Genomic DNA, 20,275 nt, shown 5'->3' with positions numbered 1-20,275 from the left:
ATTGTAAGCCACACAATGTCATAAACAGAATACCCCAGCGTTCCACCATTGTAAACTGAGTCACTGGTTGTTCTTGCAGAAATTCTTTCCTGAGGAGACAAACTACTTATAGGCAATTTTTTTTCTCATTATAAATAGTCTACTATTAACTGATTTGGCAGATTTATAAATGAACAAAATTAATTTTTATAATTTTACATAATGTAATGATTACTGTGGTGCGACACTTACTATATTCATCGCACAAATGTAAGGCAGTATCACCACGCATACATCACTGACAACCTAACAGTAATCCCTCAAGGCACACATTATTTCCTCGTTTGTAGATTAAAGGCCTGGTCAGGGAAGTTTCATAGTTAACTATCTGTAGATCTGAAGCCCCTGGGCCTGGCTGACCCTAAATCCTATATTTTTGTATACCATATTGCCCAAAAGATATTACTTCTGAGTTCTTAATATTAGGGGCAAAAAATTGTGTTAGGAACCATGGGAAATATAAAAAAATAATAAAATAATAAAATAAAAATGCAATTCCTGTATCCAGAGAAATGAAAATGCACCGGAAAGAGATGATCACACGAGAAAGAGCAGAGGACAGTGAGGGATGAGGTAGAAACTCGTAATTGCATTGTGTGGTCTACGGAAGCTAGGGAGAGACAGAGATTAATGGGACTGCAGACAATAAGCCTGAAGCGGAACATTTGAGAGACAGGTAGAGGCATCTATGGATGTTAAGATCCACTCATGTACCTAGACCGAACATCAGATGTTGTGTCATAACCCATGAAAATTGCTAGTGATGGTAAACACAGCGCAGCTAGAATTTCCTCCAGCTTTCCTCTCCTATAGTTAAGCCCCAGACAAAGTATTTGCCTTGTGAAAGCATTATGTTATATCATAAATGGATATTCTAAAAGACTAGGTCACACAGGCACACTCAGAGCAGTTGGGTAGTGATGGTATTAAAGGCAGCCAGGAGCTGATTCTGACCGAGGGAACTATGATTATGTCTCCTGTCCTGCCTCTCCTGGGACATATCTTCATTTAGTACATCACAGACTAAATGTCTCACTATACTTACATTGTTCCTGGCCAGTCCATATGTCATTGGTTTCATATATATTGAATGCAAATGCTTTGAAACATTACTGAAATGTGCTCTGAATGGACAGAACCATTAACAAAAAGTCCAGGATGAAAAACAGTGCAGATCCTCATGAAACGACAAGCAAAGGAACACACTTCTGACGTGTGGGGAGACAGTGGGGTCAGATCATAGGTGGAAGTCATTATATAACCAAAGCTAGAGAGTGGGCAGGGGCACGGTGTGAGAGGTAGGAGTACTGAAATAGAAGCCACTGTGCAATGGGATTGTTAAAGATCCAGGTGAAGAGCATATACAGAACTGAAGGTAGTTTAGGAGACAGAACTTGTGTGGAGGTAACTGGTGTATTTTACTACCCGAAAATAGTGAAGCCACTGAAGTGGAATTGAGTTCAGAGCAACAGATTACAACACTAATAACTGGCTGAGTCAACTAGTGGTAACTTTTTATTCTATACACCACCCACCCATCCAGGGTTCTTTGCTTCCTTTTTAAGTTTACACTTACTATTGAACCCATTCCTGCCAAATAAACCCCTAGCATGGCATTGAAGGCTGTTGGCAACATTAGTTTAGGTGGCAAAATTAGTGAAAGGGACTCAAAGATTTTGTAACAATTGAAATATTAACATGATTTCTACTGCCTAGGTGTCATCCCTTAGAGTCTCTCAAGTTATACTTGACTTCTTTAGATTTGCATCCTGCTAGTATATTTGAAAACAAATAGTGTACACCATCCCACACTGCTCTGATTTCTCACTATTCTGTTTCCTTTTGCATTCTTATGACTACAGCTTGTACAGAGTTAATTGGCCAAAAGAAAGAACCTCTTCCCTCTGTGTACCAAGACCTAGAACAGCCATAGAGGGCTTTTGATTGATTGTGTGTTTCTTTGGTTGGTTTTTAGGATGTTCATAATTCTTAATGAAAGATTTACAATCCCAGTAATGTAGATGTTCCAGTTTTGTTTCAGTGATAACCCTTCTGTTCCCTCACAGAACTGTAGGGAGTTAGTCACATTAGCACCATGTTCCTGCACTGACTTTTCAGGTATCTGATAATAAAGTTTTCTTTATATTGTCTCCAAAATCTAAGCAATCGTAAGCACAATGGCCAAAAAGAAGTTTATTCATGGAAACATTTCACAAAAATCCCCTGGTCATTGCTCTGAAGTTTACTTGACCCGACTAACTGAGAGTTATAATTACAACTGGCTGCCGTGTTAGGACATTGCAGCCGTATATCTTCTAGTCTCCAACAACAACAGTGCAGAGCGCTGGTCACGCATCAGTTCTCACATCTAAGAGCAGCTCATACAAATTTTAAGGTCTTGTTCCGCCTTTGTTCCCTTTCAGCATTTCAATGTCCATAAATTGTCATGGGAAGAGAATGGCACGGGCCTAGGGTTGAAGTTGGTTAAGTCTGTCTTTTCCAGCTGAGTGAAAGGATTGTTGCATGGCAACTGGCCAGCAATCACAGCCTGTGGGGACACAGAGCAGATACTTGAGCATGGTGAGGGCAAACGAAGGACGTGGAGTGGTGGCTAAGGTGATTTGAGGACAGGAAGACAGGCTGGTCTCCTTCCACTCACCACTGCTTTCTTAACAATGGTGCTTATTCCTGAGATACCCAAGGGGAGTGGGGCATGGAAATGGAGGGAAATGATCCTTTTCTCATTGGCTATGAGTAAGACATCATTCACTCCCTCTTCCCATTGCAGCTCTGTCACTGGGTGGGAACGCTGTATTTACTCTTTATGAATACTCAATAAGCACACTGCACTTCTACATTACTGCAAACCCAGCTAATAAGAAGCCCAAGTCTATTTCAGCAGCAATATTGTTTTGAATTTTTGAATGGTTTCAGAATATATAAACTTAGAAATATGAATTAGAGACTGCACAGAATGAAGGTATATCTCTTATCATGATTAAAAAACCACCATCTAACAACACAGACACACACAGACACAGCCCCCCCACACACACACACACATGTCTATCTAAGCCTACCCTAAGTAGTTGCTTTCACCATGGCCATTTTCAGAGCTGACACACTTTACTTTATGCAGAAGGCTTTCAGTGAGCATTTACTGATGCACATACTGCCTGGTCCAGTGAAGAGCATAGTAATGAACTGAACCCACATCCTTCCCTCAAAGAGCCCAGTGTCCAGACAGTTGGGAAATGTACACATGAATTACACAGCAGTCTACACCACACAGCCTCTCTCCTGTGTAATCCTTAGGCTTTTCCCCCTATTGGTCAATGAGGTCAGGATATTTTTTCTTCATCACAACCCACAGTAAGAATTTTTAAAACTCAGAACTCAGCACACTGTTTTAAGTAAGAGTATATGAGTATTACATTTATATTATACATAATTAGGACATGGCAATTTGTCCTTGATAGCTATAGTACACGCCAGTATTTCCTGTTCCATTCAACTCCCCACGTTCTTACTCCCCAGCTTTCCTTCACCGCCATAGTTAGCAATCCTTTGATTTGGTTTTATTCTAATTGTTTCAATTCCAAATGTCTTTAGCCTAAGTTCTCAAGGAACAGGTTTCCTGGCTGCATTGTGGCATCTGGACATGCTTCACCGTAAGTACACAGAAAACAAGTAGATAAAGGTAACACTCAAATCTCTCAACCTGGTGAATGATGTTGCCTGCCATAGGCTCTTTATAACCCTGACCTGGAGAAATGAGGAAAATCTGCCAGTGGCTTATTGTGACTCCTGTACAGAGCAGGATAATGAATCATGTATAATTGAGAAATGATGCACATAGTCTAAGATTGGGCAAAAACATCTACCACCCCCAACTCCTAACACGCTTCGTCTCACTAATGGCCTCCTTTACTCGGCGTGCTAAGGACTTTTTCTGAAACTCTGACTTACGGAATGAAATCTACCTTCAATTATTTATGGTTTAAATTAATGCAAATAAGATGCCCTGGCTTGCTGTGCTGATACTCATTAATAAATATTTCACTGGGTATTAGGAAGATTCAGATTGACTAAACGAGGCTCTTTTTCAATATAAACAAAAGTCCTTGTGTTTCTACTGTGCAGGCCCAGTTCTTACGTTTGGCTTTCAATACTAAATGAATGTTAGGTGGGTGCATCAACAGAGCTGTGGATCCTGTGGGAGCCAGAGTCCATGGGGGCTCCACAGTAAAATAATCCTCCAGTTAAACCAAATTTAATCTCATTAGTGGGGTAATTGTGCTAATAGGGGAAATGGTTGGCCAGGATAAAGAGAAACTCACATATTCTAATTACTCATTTGCTTCTGACATTGGAGAATTTAACACTGAACTGGGGCAAAAGGTTTGCATTCTGTATTTGGCCTAAAAACGTGGAACCTTAGTGATGTTCACATCTCTCACATTTTCTGGACTTCTGTACATCACTCCTGTCGTGTTGTCCTGTTCTTGGATCTTTGCTGTAGAAATAATTTCAGGACTATAGGATCTTTACACCTTGTTCCTCTTATGGATGAATCTTACATTCTGTTTCAACAAAAAATTATGCATCAGACCACTGAGGATTTACTAGTGCAGACAAAAACATCTAACACGATCAGAATATCTGTAACTTAGTTATAAATATAGCATTTCATGTTTTTTATTATGGGGATTTCACAATAACTGAATCAGGGACCAAGTGTTATATTCTTCTGTATTTCTGCCTATAGCACTTTTAGGATGTGCTAAAGAAGAAGGATAAGCTACTTAGAAGCCAAAACTTGATTCAAGACAAAAATCTCTAAGCTTAATAGCCATGTGAACTCCAGCAAATTGCTTATTTGAACTGAAGGTTTATCATGTGTAAATGGAAAGAATTATCAGTGTCAGATGAGTCCTAAAGCAGAATAAGATTAGATTATGTAAAAATCTTCAATAAGCAATGGTCTACACTTTATGTATGACTGCAGTGATTTCTGCCTGCCTCAGAGGACCTGGTATCTCTAGCTCTTAGAATACAATGTCGTCATAATCAGCAAATAGTCTCCGAGTTATTTAGTCATATATTAGGGAGTTTTGCCATCACCCTTGCGGTTATTTTCATTACCAGGATCTATTGTGGTTATTTCCAAGCATTTTGCTAAATCAGTGAAATAGATGCTGCTACACCCTCTTTAAAAACAAAGACGATCTATCAACTTCTGCTCCAAGAACATCATGGTATTAACAAGAGTGAATGATGTCACCGATGCCGAGTGCAGACCTGTTTGTACTTGTCTGTCATGCCTGTTGCTGTCATTTTTCATAGTTCACCTGAGACAGTGAAGTTTTCTCTTCACCATTATGCTAATATGTAAACCGTATCAAGGTTAAACTCATTGTTCATATAACTACTAGAAATTATTTCACACATTTAATATGACACTAGAAATTTTTTAAAACAAGTTTTACACCAAGGTAGACTTTTTATTTATCTTATGATAAAGCATATGTTCTGTAATTTTTCTCATTACTTTGAAAACAACAACATAAAAAATGTTTCTCAAATGAAATCAGGTATGATTTTGCAGGTTTTTTTTTTTTTCCTGTCCAGACAATTTCTATAGGCCTTGCTGTCTCTTGTACATTCAGTTCCAGTTAGTAGCAGCATGCAGCCCACAAGTGTAAGACAGCCGAGTCATGTAGTCACAGGCACTCACTATTGCACAGCTGTGCTATCTGTTCTGTGCTTTAGTATTTACCACCACAATAATACTGATTCTGTGGGGACCGATAATATTACCATAAAAATTCTTTTGTAAGATTTTTTCCCATTGGAAATGTTATTAATTGATACATATCTACCTGCAGATTCTCAGACAGGGAACACTCCTCCTTCTGACCATGTTCAAATGTGATAACTTGCACTTTTGCACACTGTGGTTTTGTGAGCAGAATTTTAAAATCTGACTTAGCTTTACTGAGAAGAACTTGAAGGAAATGGACTTGTGTGGTAGTAAAAGACTGGTTCCTGGCTAATAATGGATATGTTTATGAAACTGTAGGCTCTCTGATGCTTCTGGAAAAGGATGGATAGCAATGAAACACTGGAAAGGATAGCTTATAAAGCACTCAGCTTAGTTCACTTTTTATCACTTTTTTATTTTTATAAGTATTAAACAATCTCATTTTGTTGTATTGAAACACTAAGAGAATAGTGCATAGCTCAGAGTGATCCAAATTTCAATGGGGATGACTTTAGCTCAAATGCCCAACAGTGAGGAGTTAGAATCTAAAGAGACACATCCAGGAGATAGACATGGCTCCCAGTGGAAGGATGGGGCCACCCACCTACCTTCAAAATTTTTGACCAAGAATTGTTCCTGTCTAAAAGAAATGCAGGGACAAAAATTGAACACAGACTGAAGGAAAGGCCATATAGTGACCAGAATAACTTGGGATCCATCCTAACCCAACTCTGACACTATTACTGATGCCATGCTGTGCTGGCAGACAGGAGACTAGCATGGCTGTTCTGAGAGGCTCTACCAGCAGCTGACTGAAACAGATGCAGATACTTAACAGCAACTATTGCACTGAGATCCGGGACTCCTAAGGGAAAGTTAGGGGAAGGATTGAAGGAGATGAAGGGGAGGGTGGCCCCATAGGATGACCAACAGTATCAACTAACCTAGACCCCTCAGAGCTCCCAGAGATTAACCTACAAACCAAAGAGCATACAGAGGCTGGTCTATGGCCCCCAGCACATATGTGGCAGAGGACTACCTTGTGTGGCCTCAGTGTGGAGAATGCACCTAATCCTGTAGAAACTTGATGCCCCCAGGGAAAGCGAATGCTGTGCAGAGGCGGGTGGTGTAGATGGATGGGGGAGGGAGAGGGGTGGGTTGTGGAGCACCTTCTCTGAGGCAAAGGAGATAAAGGAATGGGGTGAAGAGAAAGGGAACCTGGAAGGGGGCAACATTTGTATTGTAAATAAGTAAAATAATTTAATTAAAAAATTTAAAACGTGATCCAGAAAATACTGTATTTTCCGAGCAGGAAAGGACTAACTGGAGTAAGTCCAAGAAGGACTTTAAACCTCTGTACAATGCCAGCTTTGTGACAATTTCTGCATGATGCTTAATTAAACATGTTGTCCTAGAAAACACATGTGGTGTTATGGGATGAGAAAATGATCATGGTTGAGTTGTATTGAATCAAATTCTCAAAAACAAGACAGAAGATAGAAGAGTGTAAGGCTGAGGATTCAATCAGTACTATGTGTCTGAGGTTTATCCCATAATTGTTTGCTGGGTATAACACATTAATTTGCAGGTACTCTTTTCTTAAGTTGCTGTGCATTCAGGTTGGCAGTTAATCAAGTAATAGTACATATGGAATGGTAAGACATAATCTAGACTAAGACCATGGAACCACGACCAAGGTTAGCTGCCAAATGGGCACATTAGAGATAATTCACACTGAGCTTTCTAAGGCATCCGTTTACGATGCATAACAAAAAATCCATCCATGTAAGGAATATTGAAAGAGAACCAAGTAGCCTGTCTGCCATATTTTTTTAAAAAAATTTTTTAAAGTGTTTGAGAATTTTATCATGCACATAATGTTTTTTGATCAAATGGAATCTCCCCTTCCCTCCCTTCACCTACTCCCATCCCACTACCACTCTTCCTTCCCAACTTCCCGTGCTCTTTCTGTTACCCGCTGTGGACACGTAGTCTGCCAGTGTGGGCACGGATGTAGAGCTAACCACCAGATGGGCAACCTTTCAGGGGACACATACTTGATTTTTTAAATGTCTTCCCCCCCACACACAGGTATCCGTTGCTACCCACTCCTTGGGGAGCCTAGGATAGAAATTTATGTACCCCTACTCCACAAATGGAAGTTTGGGGTGATTTGATCTTGTGCACATCTTGTGCATTCAGTCACAGCTGTGTGTTCATGTGTGTACAACATGTATGCACGTTTTTTTGGATATATTTCCAGTATTATTGCCAGGATTGGTTTCAGTTACTGATATCTGAGTGCTATTCAGATCACACCAAATTCACTGAGTTTCACATGGGAGAACATGGCTCAGGTTTTTTTCAGTTTTATTTTTTCCTTACAACTTTATTTTTAAAAAAGAAAGATACATGTACAGATACATGTTTAAGAGCATTTTGGAATAAAACTATGTGAATATATTTTTGTCAGTATTTGATATTTTAAAGGTTTGATAGTATGCATTGAAATCTTACTAGTTACCATAAGCATAAAGAACATGTAAAACAAAAGGTAATATGAAAATAGTCAAAGTTTTCTTGGTGTGTATAGATTGAACATAATGATTTTTAAGTACCAAAAATTGCCACAAGTCTATCTTCTTAGCTCTTGAGTTATTAATGATTTAGGGTCTAGGTGTACCACACTCTGAGTGGGTACTATACACTTGTTGTTGCTTTTTTCCTTTTTTCTTTCTTTCTTTCTTTTTTTTTTTTTTTTTTTTTTTTTCTTAAAAGGACTGAGGCTTCCACTTTTTTCGTCTTTGGTTTTTTGAGCTTCATGTGATCTGTGAGTTGTTTCTTGGGTATTCAGAGCTTTCTGGGGCTAGTATCCAATTATCAGTGACTGCATATTATATCTGTTCTTTTGTGATTGCGTTACCTCACTCAGGATGATATTCTCTAGATATATTCATTTTCCTAGAAATTTCATAAAGTCATTGTTTCTAGTAGCTGAGTAGTACTCCATTGTGTAAATATACCACAATTTTTTAATCCATTCATCTACTGAAAGACATCTGTGTTCTTTCCAGCTTCTGGCTATTATAAATAGGGCTGCTATGAACATGGTGGTGCATGTGTCCTTATTGTATCTTGGAGCATCTTTGGGGTATATACCCAGAAGTGGAATAACTGGGTCTTCAGGTAGGACTATGTCTAATTTTCTGAGGAACGGCCAGACTCATTTCCGGAGTGGTTGTACCAGCTTACAACCCCACCAACAGTGAAGGAGTGTTCCTTTCTCTGCATCCTAGCCAGCATGTGCTGTCATCTGAGTTTTGAATCTTAGCCATTCTGACTGGTATGACGTGGAATCTCAGGGTTGTTTTGATTTGCATTTCCCTAATGACTAAGGATGTTGAGCAGTTCCTTAGATGCTTCTCAGCCATTCAATATTCCTCAATTGAGAATTTTTCCTTTAGCTCTGTACCCCATTTTTTAATAGGATTGTTTGAGTCTCTGGAGTCTAACTTCTTGAGTTCTTTGTATATATTGGATATTAGACCTCTATCAAATGTGAAATTGGTAAAGATCTTTTCCCAATCTGTTGACTGCCATTTTGTTTTCTTGACAATGTCCTTACCTTACAGAAACTTTGCAATCTCACTAAGTCCCATTTGATGATCTTTGATCTTAGATCACAAGCCATTGGTGTTCTGTTCAGGAAATTTCCCCCTGTGCCTATGTGTTCTAAGGTTTTCCCCACTTTCTCTTCTAATAGTTTCAGTGTACCTGTTTTAATGTGGAGATCTTTGATCCACTTGCACTTGAGCTTTGTATAAGGACATAAGAAAAGGTCTATTTTCATTCTTCTGCATGCTGACTGCAAGTTGAGCCAACACCATTTGTTGAAGAGGCTGTACCTTTTCCATTGAATATTTTCAGCTCCTTTGTCAAAAATCAAGTGACCATATGTGTGAGCGTTCATTTCTGGGTCTTCTATTCTGTTCCATTGATCTACCTGCCTATCTCTGTACCAATACCATGCAGTTTTTAACACAATTGCCTTGTAATATAGTTTGAGGTCAGGGATGGTGATTCCCACAGATGTTTCAAGACTCAGTTTTAAGATACTGATAATTTGTCTTTAAATGCCTCATTTTGATACATTTAACACAATGCATGCATCATCTATTTTACATGTTCTTATATTTCTTGTACCACCTCAGCTCTCTTATCATCTTGTTTATCCAACCATTTTTATCTGTACAACAGAAAACTAAAGTAACCCATGCATAGTGACCACTTCCAAGACTAAGTAAGCTAAAAATAATAATAATTCAATACTATTATTTATTAGAGTACTTATTAACTGCAGTAGTAAATTAATTTGGATGCTTCAGACATGATTCATAGATACATAAAACATAGTTACTGCTCTGAAGGAGCATGTGATTGTGTTACCAGGGAGGAAGAGACAGGTGGGAAAGTGAGGAGTTCTGTGAAGTACTGAACTAAGAAAGTGCGTAAGTTACCACTGAAGACAAGTAGCTTAGAGGTCAGGGAATGTTCTATGCTTGGAATCTGTCCTTAACCAAAGGCTGCAGTGAAAAAAAAAAAATGACAGTCTTGTAAACCTTCTGTCTAGCTGCTTTGCCACAACTTAGAAGAGTCAGGGTGCCCTGAGAATAGTACATGATCGTCATGAGGAAAAACACTAGGTTTACTTTTGTGCAGGCTAGACACTGCAGGTATATGTATACCTACTAAGTACCATAGTACCTACAGTGAATGTGGAATGTCCCCTCTTTCCAGGAAGTTGTACCTGGTAGACTGAGGGCTCCTCACCCAGAGGGTTACAAGGACATTGTGTTCACTGTGTTTGCTTTAGCACCTGCAGCCATGGATACCATAAGATACACACTCCATAGATGTTGCCCAGATAAGGAATGTGATGAGCAAATGACCATATGTGAACGTTATACAGAGCGAGTGCCTCTAAACCTGGAAGTTTCTTTCATAAATAGCAAAGTTAGGAGAAAGTGATAATGATTTTTTTAAGCTTGACTCAGGGTGATAATAATGGTATACATATGGAAATCATAGGAGAGAACTGTAAGAACAATGGGAACTTGGCAGTAAAGAGTTCTTCCAGGTGAGACATAATTTGAATTATCAGGAGGAGATCCAGTTGAAAGTACCTTGCAGGTAATTTCGAATGCAGGTTTGGGGCCAGCAGTTTAAACTCAAGATAAGGTTTACTATATATATTTTAAGGTGAATTCTTATTTTTGATTTATTAAAATATTCTTACCAGGATTGGTATCATTTCTATCCACATACTTTAGACTTCAGTGTGATCCTTTATCTTTGGATAGCCCACCTCAACTATCTTGACCCTAGAGCTGAATGTCTGAGAAGTAGTAGAGTGTTAGAACAGTCTCAAGTCCAGCATGGTCTCTGGAGCCATGCTGTCCAAGGTCAAAAGTTCGCCCTATCACTTCCCAGCTATTTGATCTTGAGAAAGTGTCTTAATGTGTGACGCCATCCTTCCTGCTTCCAACTGGCAGTTACAGAAGTGTTCTATTCTGCAACATCTAAAGGCCCATGTGACAAAGCCCACTGATTACACGCAGCATTGCCTCTATGTGGTATCTTAGTGCTGTGCTATGAAATTAGTGCAGTCCTCTTAAAGTGCCTTTGAATTCCTATTGAAGAATCCATATGAAGCTCTGTGAGCCAGATATGGTAAGAGCTCTGTGGCTGTAAACAGTAATTAATACTGATGTAGCAACAGATACAAGGTTGGCCATGTTCTCCTGCATTCTGTGTTGGTGTCTGAAGGCCACTGATCTCTAGCACCAGAAGAGTGAATTAACTATGCTGTACTCACAGGGCTAGGCCACCTGGTGGGCTGCTTCTGCTGAATTCTTCTTGGAAATTTTTGACAACTCTGTCCTTTATGAGATAACATAAGAATGTATTTAACTTAAGTAAAGTAAGTTGAAACAACAAAACTGAATCGAACCCCATTAGAGTAGAAAGACTATTGTCTTGCGGTGGACCTTGGTTCAGTAGTCCATACTATTGACTTATTTGTTTGCATCTTAAGGGGTTAAAGAAAGTTTGTTTTATATTAAGGGTTAGAGTTTAAGTCTCATCTCAATTTCTAAATTATATGCTTAAAGTGTTAACAGCTGTCATTTTAAACAAGCTTACTTCATTTCTCCTAAAGTGCTTTTCAGTCTGTAGGGAGCACTTAAACATAGTCTCAAATCATCTGCAATACACTCATGGCAAGACTTTTGAAAGTTAAATTTGCCTGTAAGCCTTCAGAGTCCAAATTTCATAGGAAATACTCTTTTCTCTCACTACTTGATTGTTAGCTCGTTTCTCCTTAATGCCCAGGCATGAATCTCACTCATTACAAATTAGAGCGCCCAGACCCCTCTGATTTCATTAGTCAGCAGGTTCTCTCCCAGGGGCCCGAGCGGAGGACACACTGAGCTCTGCAATGATGAGCCGACTTTGTGCTTCCCCCAGAAAATCTTTATATACAAATGGCTCAGCACAAGCAATTACAGACTCTTGAGGGAGAGTCTCTCCCCTGTGTGCCAGTGGCCCACTCCCATGAATTAAGAGGCAGATGTGCTCCAATGTGCATTAACCTTTATGGATTTTTCTTCAGTTTTCATGTTCCACTGATTTATGGTCTTAAATATGCCTGTTGCTGATGTTTCTGAACCAGTTCCTTGTAAATCATTCCGAAACGATCTTTCTTTACTCAGGTAATACCAGTAAGTTGACTATATTTTAGATCATTTCTACTGGGGCTTCTTCACTCCGGTTTGCTCTGCCTTACGTGTGAATGTGAGAAATATCAAGTACATATGAAACATGCCTTAAGCCACATGTGCTGTGTTGCTTCTTTGTTTGCAGACGTGTTGTTCCGGGCATTTCTCAGGGCCTTAGTTGGATTAGAGTCCAGAGTCCCACCAGTCTGTATAGCCACTGTCACCTCTTTGTACAAGGATGAGCTCATGTCGTGGAATAATCTCTGACTCTACTTGGGTTCTAGGTTGACATATTCATCTATACAAATCAAGCATAGTAGGGATTTTGACTAGACCTTGTCCTATTAGAAGTCTACTTTAAGCAGCTATTTTCTTTCTAAATAAAGACTGCATGTCTATAGTAGGGTAGACATTCTATATTTGATACTATGTGTACCTGTTGCCAGGCCTAATTTTTTGGTTGAAATGAAAGCAAAAATGATGCTTTACAATAACATAGGATATGTGATCAGGAGGTTAGGCAGAGCAAGGGGCTTGGGATAACTGAATACGGTTTTAATTAGTTTATAAATTTGCTAGATAGGAACCATGTCAAGATGAAAATTATTTAAAATATTGAGAAAGTGTAGGCAGTGGTGTGCTCATTTCTGTATTCCAGAACAAATAACTTGCTGAAAGAAAACATCAGTTTAAAAAAAAATACAGTTATATATGTACAGACTTTTAAAGCTCCCTTAATTAATAATATGAAACGGAAATGTCCAGTTTAATATTTACAAATACACAGCTGTCAATACTAAATCTAGGGAAGAAGATTTATGTTTTAAACTTTCAGTGAAAATTAGTTATGTACACTTATCCTTTGCTTTATGGTTTTCCCTGATTTACAACCTTTGTTTCAGGAGGCTTATTTGGAGAACAGTCTTCCAAATCCTATAATTAGGTACTCCACACACAGCACTGTGCAGATCCTTCCCTGTGATTCTCATTGTCTCCTTTCCCGTGCACAGATGCACCTGTAGTTTGTGTTTGCAGGCTCATCATTAGAATGTCTGGGAAATCCCCGTGTGACCGCACTTCCAGAGATTACATAACACCCCTTTCACCTGGTTCCATCTGTGTTCTAGCTTAACTCTGGAGTGAAATATTTTCATTCCTAATGGGATTCTCTTGACACTATTAAATATTCAATGATTTTTTTTTTTAATTCCCATAAAGCTAATGAGGAGCCTTGGTGGGAAGGTTGGACTTTTTGATGGTTGTCCTCTATACCTCTATTCCTCCTTGTCTCATGTTCAACAGACCATTTTTAAAATGCTTATTGTTAGGGAAAACAAACAAACAAAACACCAGACAACCTTGTAGGGATTTGGGACAGGGGAATAAGAAATAAAATATAAAGTTGCCCACCCAAAAAAAAAAAAAAAAATCAGGAGCTACTTAAAATACTTGTAGTTGTGGGAATAGCTCACCAGAAGCAGAATGAAGATGTTTTATATATAATAAAGCTTGCACTAATGTTCCTTAACAGATGTTCATTTAATAATGTGCTAATTCACGTGACAGACTGAATTTCTGCCATTCTGTGAAAAGGGTGAGGAAGGTGGTGTGAACAGCCATATTGTGCAAAAGGAAGGTGCAGTGACATCTGACAGCCTTACTGAATGCTCTTTCACAAAGAGGAACCCAGTGACTCTGGAGTGGTGGGGACAAGGGATAACTTTTACTTCTCTTTTTAATTGTTCATTGGAACTTCTAATCTAAACCCTTGGCTGGAGGGGACTGTTTGTCAGGAATATTTCATCCTAGTTTCAAGAACTATGGTTTGAGATAAAAAGATGCATTTCTTTGCTCTGTATCTTGTTCACTATATTTTGCCCAAGAGTCTGCTCTGTGCAGAGGTAGGTGTGAGGGAAGTATGTAACACTTCACTTCCGGCCACTTCAGTCATCCTTACTATACTGTTTGCTCAGAGTCTTAATCTAATTATCAATGTGTCCTACCAGAGATCTCCATGCTCATTCACACTTGTACACTGGGAACACTAACTTTTAAAGCCACAGCCACACTTATTCAGTATGTGCTGCATGTAGGAACAGTCTTTCTGTCATTCTTGCCAAAACAAGCACAGATCATCCATGTATTTGCATATTTTAATGTTTAAATATATATGCATGCATTTGAGCTAATGAGCTAGCAGAGAGGGAACCTACTGTGTCCATTTTGGTTTTGCCAATGTTTTCTGTTTTTGTTTCCTTGAAAGTAAATTAATATATTGTTTCCTACCTTCAAAAAGTATATGCATGTTAAGGCATATATAACATGATATAAAATGACTAACATGAACTAAACATATGATTACCCTTCACATGTTTACTTTGTGGTTAAAAAATACTTAAAATCTTATTGTGTGCTTTCCATATATACCAAGTGTTAACTTTTGTCTCCATCTGTACAGTACATCTTCTGAGTAGTTTATTTCTTGTGTCTAACTGAATGTGGCATCCTGACTCTGATAACCACCATTCTTCCTACTTTCTGACTAAAGAAGAGTCTGAAAACAACCTTAATTTTTAATTCTTCCATGTTTCATGCTTTCTGCTGAGATCCTCAAAGCCCTGAGAGCAGATTTGGAAACATGTTGAGTGGATTCCCTCAAGTCAAAAATGTAACATCAACCTGGAGATGCTGTCCTGGATGAATGTGTGAGCTGTAGGGAGTGAGTGGCTTCTGTTTAAGAGAGGTGGCTCTCTGAACGTGATGGGCCTCTACCAGTGCTGCTGTAGTCATCTCCTGTTTTAGGGACATCAGAGACAGATACATCACAAGAGAAATAAAATGTGGATAATTAAAGATTTCTGTCACTCTAAGAACAGGCGTGACTAGTAAAAAGTTTGTTTGTACAGTTAGTAAAGATTTGGAAAAGAAAATATAAGTACTTCTGTTAAGAAAGCTTTTTCTAGTTCTTCTAATGGAAACAAATGAGATCCTAAAGAAAGGAGTCTTTCTCATCTGTTTTTTAGCAGATAGAAGCGTAGTAACAGTTTCCTCTAGCCCAAGAAGACCAGAATGCCCATGGTAGGGTTCTTCTGCAAGTTCCATGGAGTCAGAAACATTCAGAGGAAGTATGGAATTGGGATCTCTTAAAATTATGACTGTCCTCAGTCCTGCTTAGAAGTGAGAACAAAACTTATGGGAGGAAATAAAGGGACAAATAGAGGAGCAGGGATTGGAGAAAAGATCATCCAGAGGCTGCCTCATCTGGGGATCCATCCCATATGTAGTCACTAAATCCAAGCACTGTTGCTGATGCCTAGTAGTGCTTACTGACAGTAACCTGATATGGATGCCTCCTCAGAGGCTCTGCCAGAGCCATCCTGATACAGAGGAGGATACTTGCAGCTAACCATCAGACTGAACACGGGTACCCCAATGAAGGAGCTAGAGAAAGGACTGAAGGAGTTGAAAGGGTCTGCAACCCTATGAGAAGAACAAAATGATCAACTAACCAAGCCCACCACAGGTCCGAGGCAATAAAACACTAACCAATGAGTTTTCATCGAGAGACCCATGGCTCCAGGTGCATATGCAGCAGAGGATAGCATTTTCTGACATCAGTGGGAGGAGAGGCCTTTGGTTCAGCAAAGGCTCATCTTCCCAGTGTAGGGGAATGCCAAGGTGCTGAGGTGGGAGAGGGTGGTTAGGAGAAGGAGCACCTTCATGGAGGCAATGGGAGGGAGATGGGATTGGGGGAAAGAGGATAGCATCTGAAATGTAAATACAGAGAATATCCAATAAAAATCAATTTTGGCGGTCACTAACTTGTTTTGTCTCTCACTTCCCTGGTTTTCTTCTACTCACTGTCTCTTTAAAGATTCACAAGGTTTTCTTTTCCCTGTCTCCGTTGAAATCAGTCTTGTCTCAATTTCTCATTGTTTTCCAGAATTCCTTGAGTCACTATTTTCACTGTAATAACCTGAAATGATCGCCTCCCTTTACTTCCAGAGTCATCCATGTGCTCACACATACAAGGGCGATTAGGGGTGGAGAATGGGGCAGGAGGGGTGCACAATCAATGGAATAGCGAGATGGTCTGTGGTAAGTTCATTTATTGAGTCAGTTAAGGTTTAGCAACAGAACTTGAGGAATTAAACTTTAAATGTGATCTAATTAGAAAGTAATTTGCAGAATTTAGTCTGTGATATGTGTAGGCAATTTAAAATTTTCCTAATTTAATTTTAATCTAGTTAGCTAACCCTTCAGTTTCTAATAAACATTTTTTAAGTAACTATTGAAAATTGTCATTCCCACATGTAAGACTTCATCTCATCCGCCTCCTTGAGATTCCTGTTGGGTTTTTTTTTGATACTCCATGATAAAGTATATAATGAGAATATACAATCCTCGTAACTTTTTAAAATACTATCAAATATACATTGATCTTCACTGCCCTTTTCTAGCTTAACTTTGTGAGCTGGGAACTTTTCATATCCAGTAGTCAAAGCTTTTTGAGAGCAGAAGCAGGAACAGAACATTCCAGTCCGTCCTTCACCACAGCTCTTTCATGTTCACCTAATTGATCATCATTAAGGTTGTTTCTTTTCTGTAGCTTTTGAAAGTTTTTCCCAGAAGTGGTTTCTGGGTGGAAAGGAAATCCATGTGTGCTTTTCCACCAGACTGCAGCACGATTCCTGTGCTCTGAGCGGCCTCTCCTCAGAGCAGTGCTGGTGGAAGACACCTCCTTCCCCCCACATCAACACATGATGTGTTCCAACCTGTGTGATGTGGTCTATCACATAGGTGCCAAAATCAGAATGCTGCAGTATCTTATAATTGTCCTATTATGGAATTGAGGTTTTCCTGTTTTATGAGCATCGCTTTTCTCTTATTCTAAAGGCTTCCTTCCTCCTATTGACCACTTGTCTTCTAAGGTCTTTGGGTTTTTCATGTTGTTTTTAGACAGCATGTGTGATATAAGTTGAAAATGTGTTTTTCTAGTTATATGCACCTTTTTTGTCGTGATTTTCTTTTCTCTTTCCTGAGCAAACATTACAAGCAGCCCTTGCTTTGCATCACATTGTAGAACTGTAAAACTGACCATGTAAGGAAACAATGCAAGGTATTCAGAATTAGTTTGTGTGTTCTAGAAAGTTCTGTCAAAACATTAAAGACTTTGTCACTTGTAAACATATGTGGAATTGGAAAGCAGCGAAACTGCAATCTAATATATGCTCAGTAGCTGGAACCTTGGAAATACACTGAAAGTGATTTAAAAATACTGAAATGTACTTGAATGGTGCTTGTGGCTTTATGGCGTGTACTTTGTGAGTCTGCGTGTGTATCTTTTCTGTGGTTGGCAAACATTTATGCTTCTACATTTTAGTCAGTTGTGAGCATTTTATCCATTTTTTTATAGAATACCTCCAGGACTTTTCAGCATTACTTGCTCTGTCTGGTGAACCATCCTCTTTAGCCTTGGCCCTCTTTCCTGTCACAACCAATTTCTGGGTTTATTGAAGAGTTTTATTTTGGTTCCATGTGTTTCTGAAATGGCAATGTCCACACCGTGTGGCCATGTATTTCTTCTGTGATATTAGTTGCACACAGTCCTATTCTCACTGCCAGTGTCATCTCCTCTAGTTTTGTTTCTGTATTTTATCTGCATTAGCCAATTATTTTGGCTGTTTTTTATAAAATGCCATATGGCCTTTTCACTTGGTGACGGGAAGACAACATAACCACATGCTTGGTTGTCTGTATATGAACTGAATACACAGTACACAATGGCCATTTGCAATAGACTGGAAAGAAGTGATTGTTTCCTGACCGAAGTGCACAGCAGCTATTTATATGCAGAATTCTGATGGGATAACATCACAGTTTGGCTTTATGTAGTTACACTGAATGGATGATGTTAACTATACTGTGATTCTATGAGATTTAAGCTATGAACAGAAATTGAAGAAAAGAACATTCAGAAGCCACCTCACCCAGGGATCCACCACATATGCAGCCACCAAATCCAAGCACTATAGCTGATGCCAAGAAGTACTTACAGGCAGGAACCAGACAAGATAGATATGCCTTCTCAGGGACTATGTTAGAGTCATATACATACAGCTGAGCATTCTTGAAGCTAACCATCAGACTGAACATGGGCACCCCAATGAGGGTGCTAAAGAAAGGACCTAAGGAGCTGAAAGGGATTGCAACCTCATGAGAACAACATTATCAACCAACCAAGCCCTCCAAAATTCCCATGGACTAAAACACCAACCTTTGTGCACACATTGAGAGACCCATTGATCTAGTTGCATATGTAGCTGAATATTTCAGTATCTGGCATCAATGTGAGAAGAGGCTTTTGGTCCAGGGAGGGCATGTTTTCCCAATGTAGGGGAATGCCAAATCAATGGAGTAGAGAGGGTGATTAGGAGGGAGTGTACCTTTGTGAAGGGGGATAACATCTCAAATGTAAATACAGAGTAATCTAATAAAAAAACAAAATAAAAGATTTAAGCTATGTCTTGGGGGCTGATATTACTTAACTGAACTATATATAGTAAATTTATATGCTACATATACATTAAATTTATATATAATAAATCACGGAAAACAAGAGTACCTCTTCAGAAAACTGAAAACAATATGTATTCATCCACGGGTTAATAACAACTGTTAACAATCTGGTATATACACTATAAATTTTCGAATAAAGGAAATAGAACATTAAAAATAAAGTTGAAATTCTCCTTCATCTTCCAGTTCCTATTCTTTCCCTTTCTTAGCCTGCAAACTTGGAATCATCATAAATGAAAGAGACTCATATGTCTCACAAACTATATATAAGCAATTTCAATGAGAAATGTGCACTATTTGAGAGTCTGCCCTTTAATTTGTCCTATAATTTTGTTTTCTGCTCATCATACTTTTCCTTTGACTCCTATAGTCTTATTTCTTTTGAGAATTAATCAAAAGTATTTTGCTATACCCTGAATAGAAGTCATGCTTTTCTGTTTCATTCTCTTTTATTTAATTATTAAAATAACTTGTCTTTTAAAAAATTGAAACTTGTGTTGAGATGCAATGATGTCCTTGCTGTCTCCATGGAAACAGCCTAAACCCACAGATACTGATATGTTTTGTCATATTTATGTTTTTCTGATCTATTTAAGCACCTTTTTTCTCTGTTTGTCTTCTAGATTTATTCAGGAGATTGAGCATGCCTTGGGACTTGGCCCTGCCAAACAGTGTCCTCTTCGGGAGTTTCTCACCATGTATATCAAGAGCATCTTTCTTAATCAGGTCTTGGCTGAGATCAACAAGGAAATCGAAGGTGTCACCAAAACCTCAGACCCCTTGAAGATCCTAGCTAATGCAGACACCATGAAGGTTCTGGGAGTGCAGAGACCTCTTCTACAGGTAGTAAGGAGAACCTGCTCTTTTCCTAGTTGTTTAAAATGTATTTTACATGTGTGTACTTCTGAATCACTTATGTGCCTTTTGCTTGCAGAGGCCAGAACATGGTATTGGATCTCCTGAAACAATTAAGTATAAGTCATATGAAGTGAGTGTTGAGGATCAAACCCAGGTCCTCTAGAAGACTAGTCAGTGTTCTTAATCACTGAACTATCTACTCCAGCCCACAAATTATTGTTCTTTAATCACTGTTTATGAATTGGCAAGAGTCATGCCT

General features: G+C 38.9%; 1 protein-coding gene across 1 annotated transcript in view; it reads left to right on the top strand.

Annotated features, from left to right (window-relative positions):
* EXOC4 (exocyst complex component 4) overlaps positions 1-20,275 on the top strand; it is a 715,182-nt gene that overhangs the window by 468,992 nt on the left and 225,915 nt on the right. Inside the window, exon 11 of the mRNA XM_080931809.1 lies at positions 19,782-20,001. Within this exon, the coding sequence (XP_080787935.1) occupies positions 19,782-20,001 (220 nt within the window). The remainder of the gene's footprint in view (positions 1-19,781; positions 20,002-20,275) is intronic.

This window comes from Micromys minutus (assembly GCF_963924665.1).
Source record: "Micromys minutus genome assembly, chromosome: 18".
Taxonomy (NCBI): domain Eukaryota; kingdom Metazoa; phylum Chordata; class Mammalia; order Rodentia; family Muridae; genus Micromys; species Micromys minutus.
Note: the sequence above shows the minus strand (reverse complement) of the source record. Positions and strands in the feature narration are given on the sequence as shown.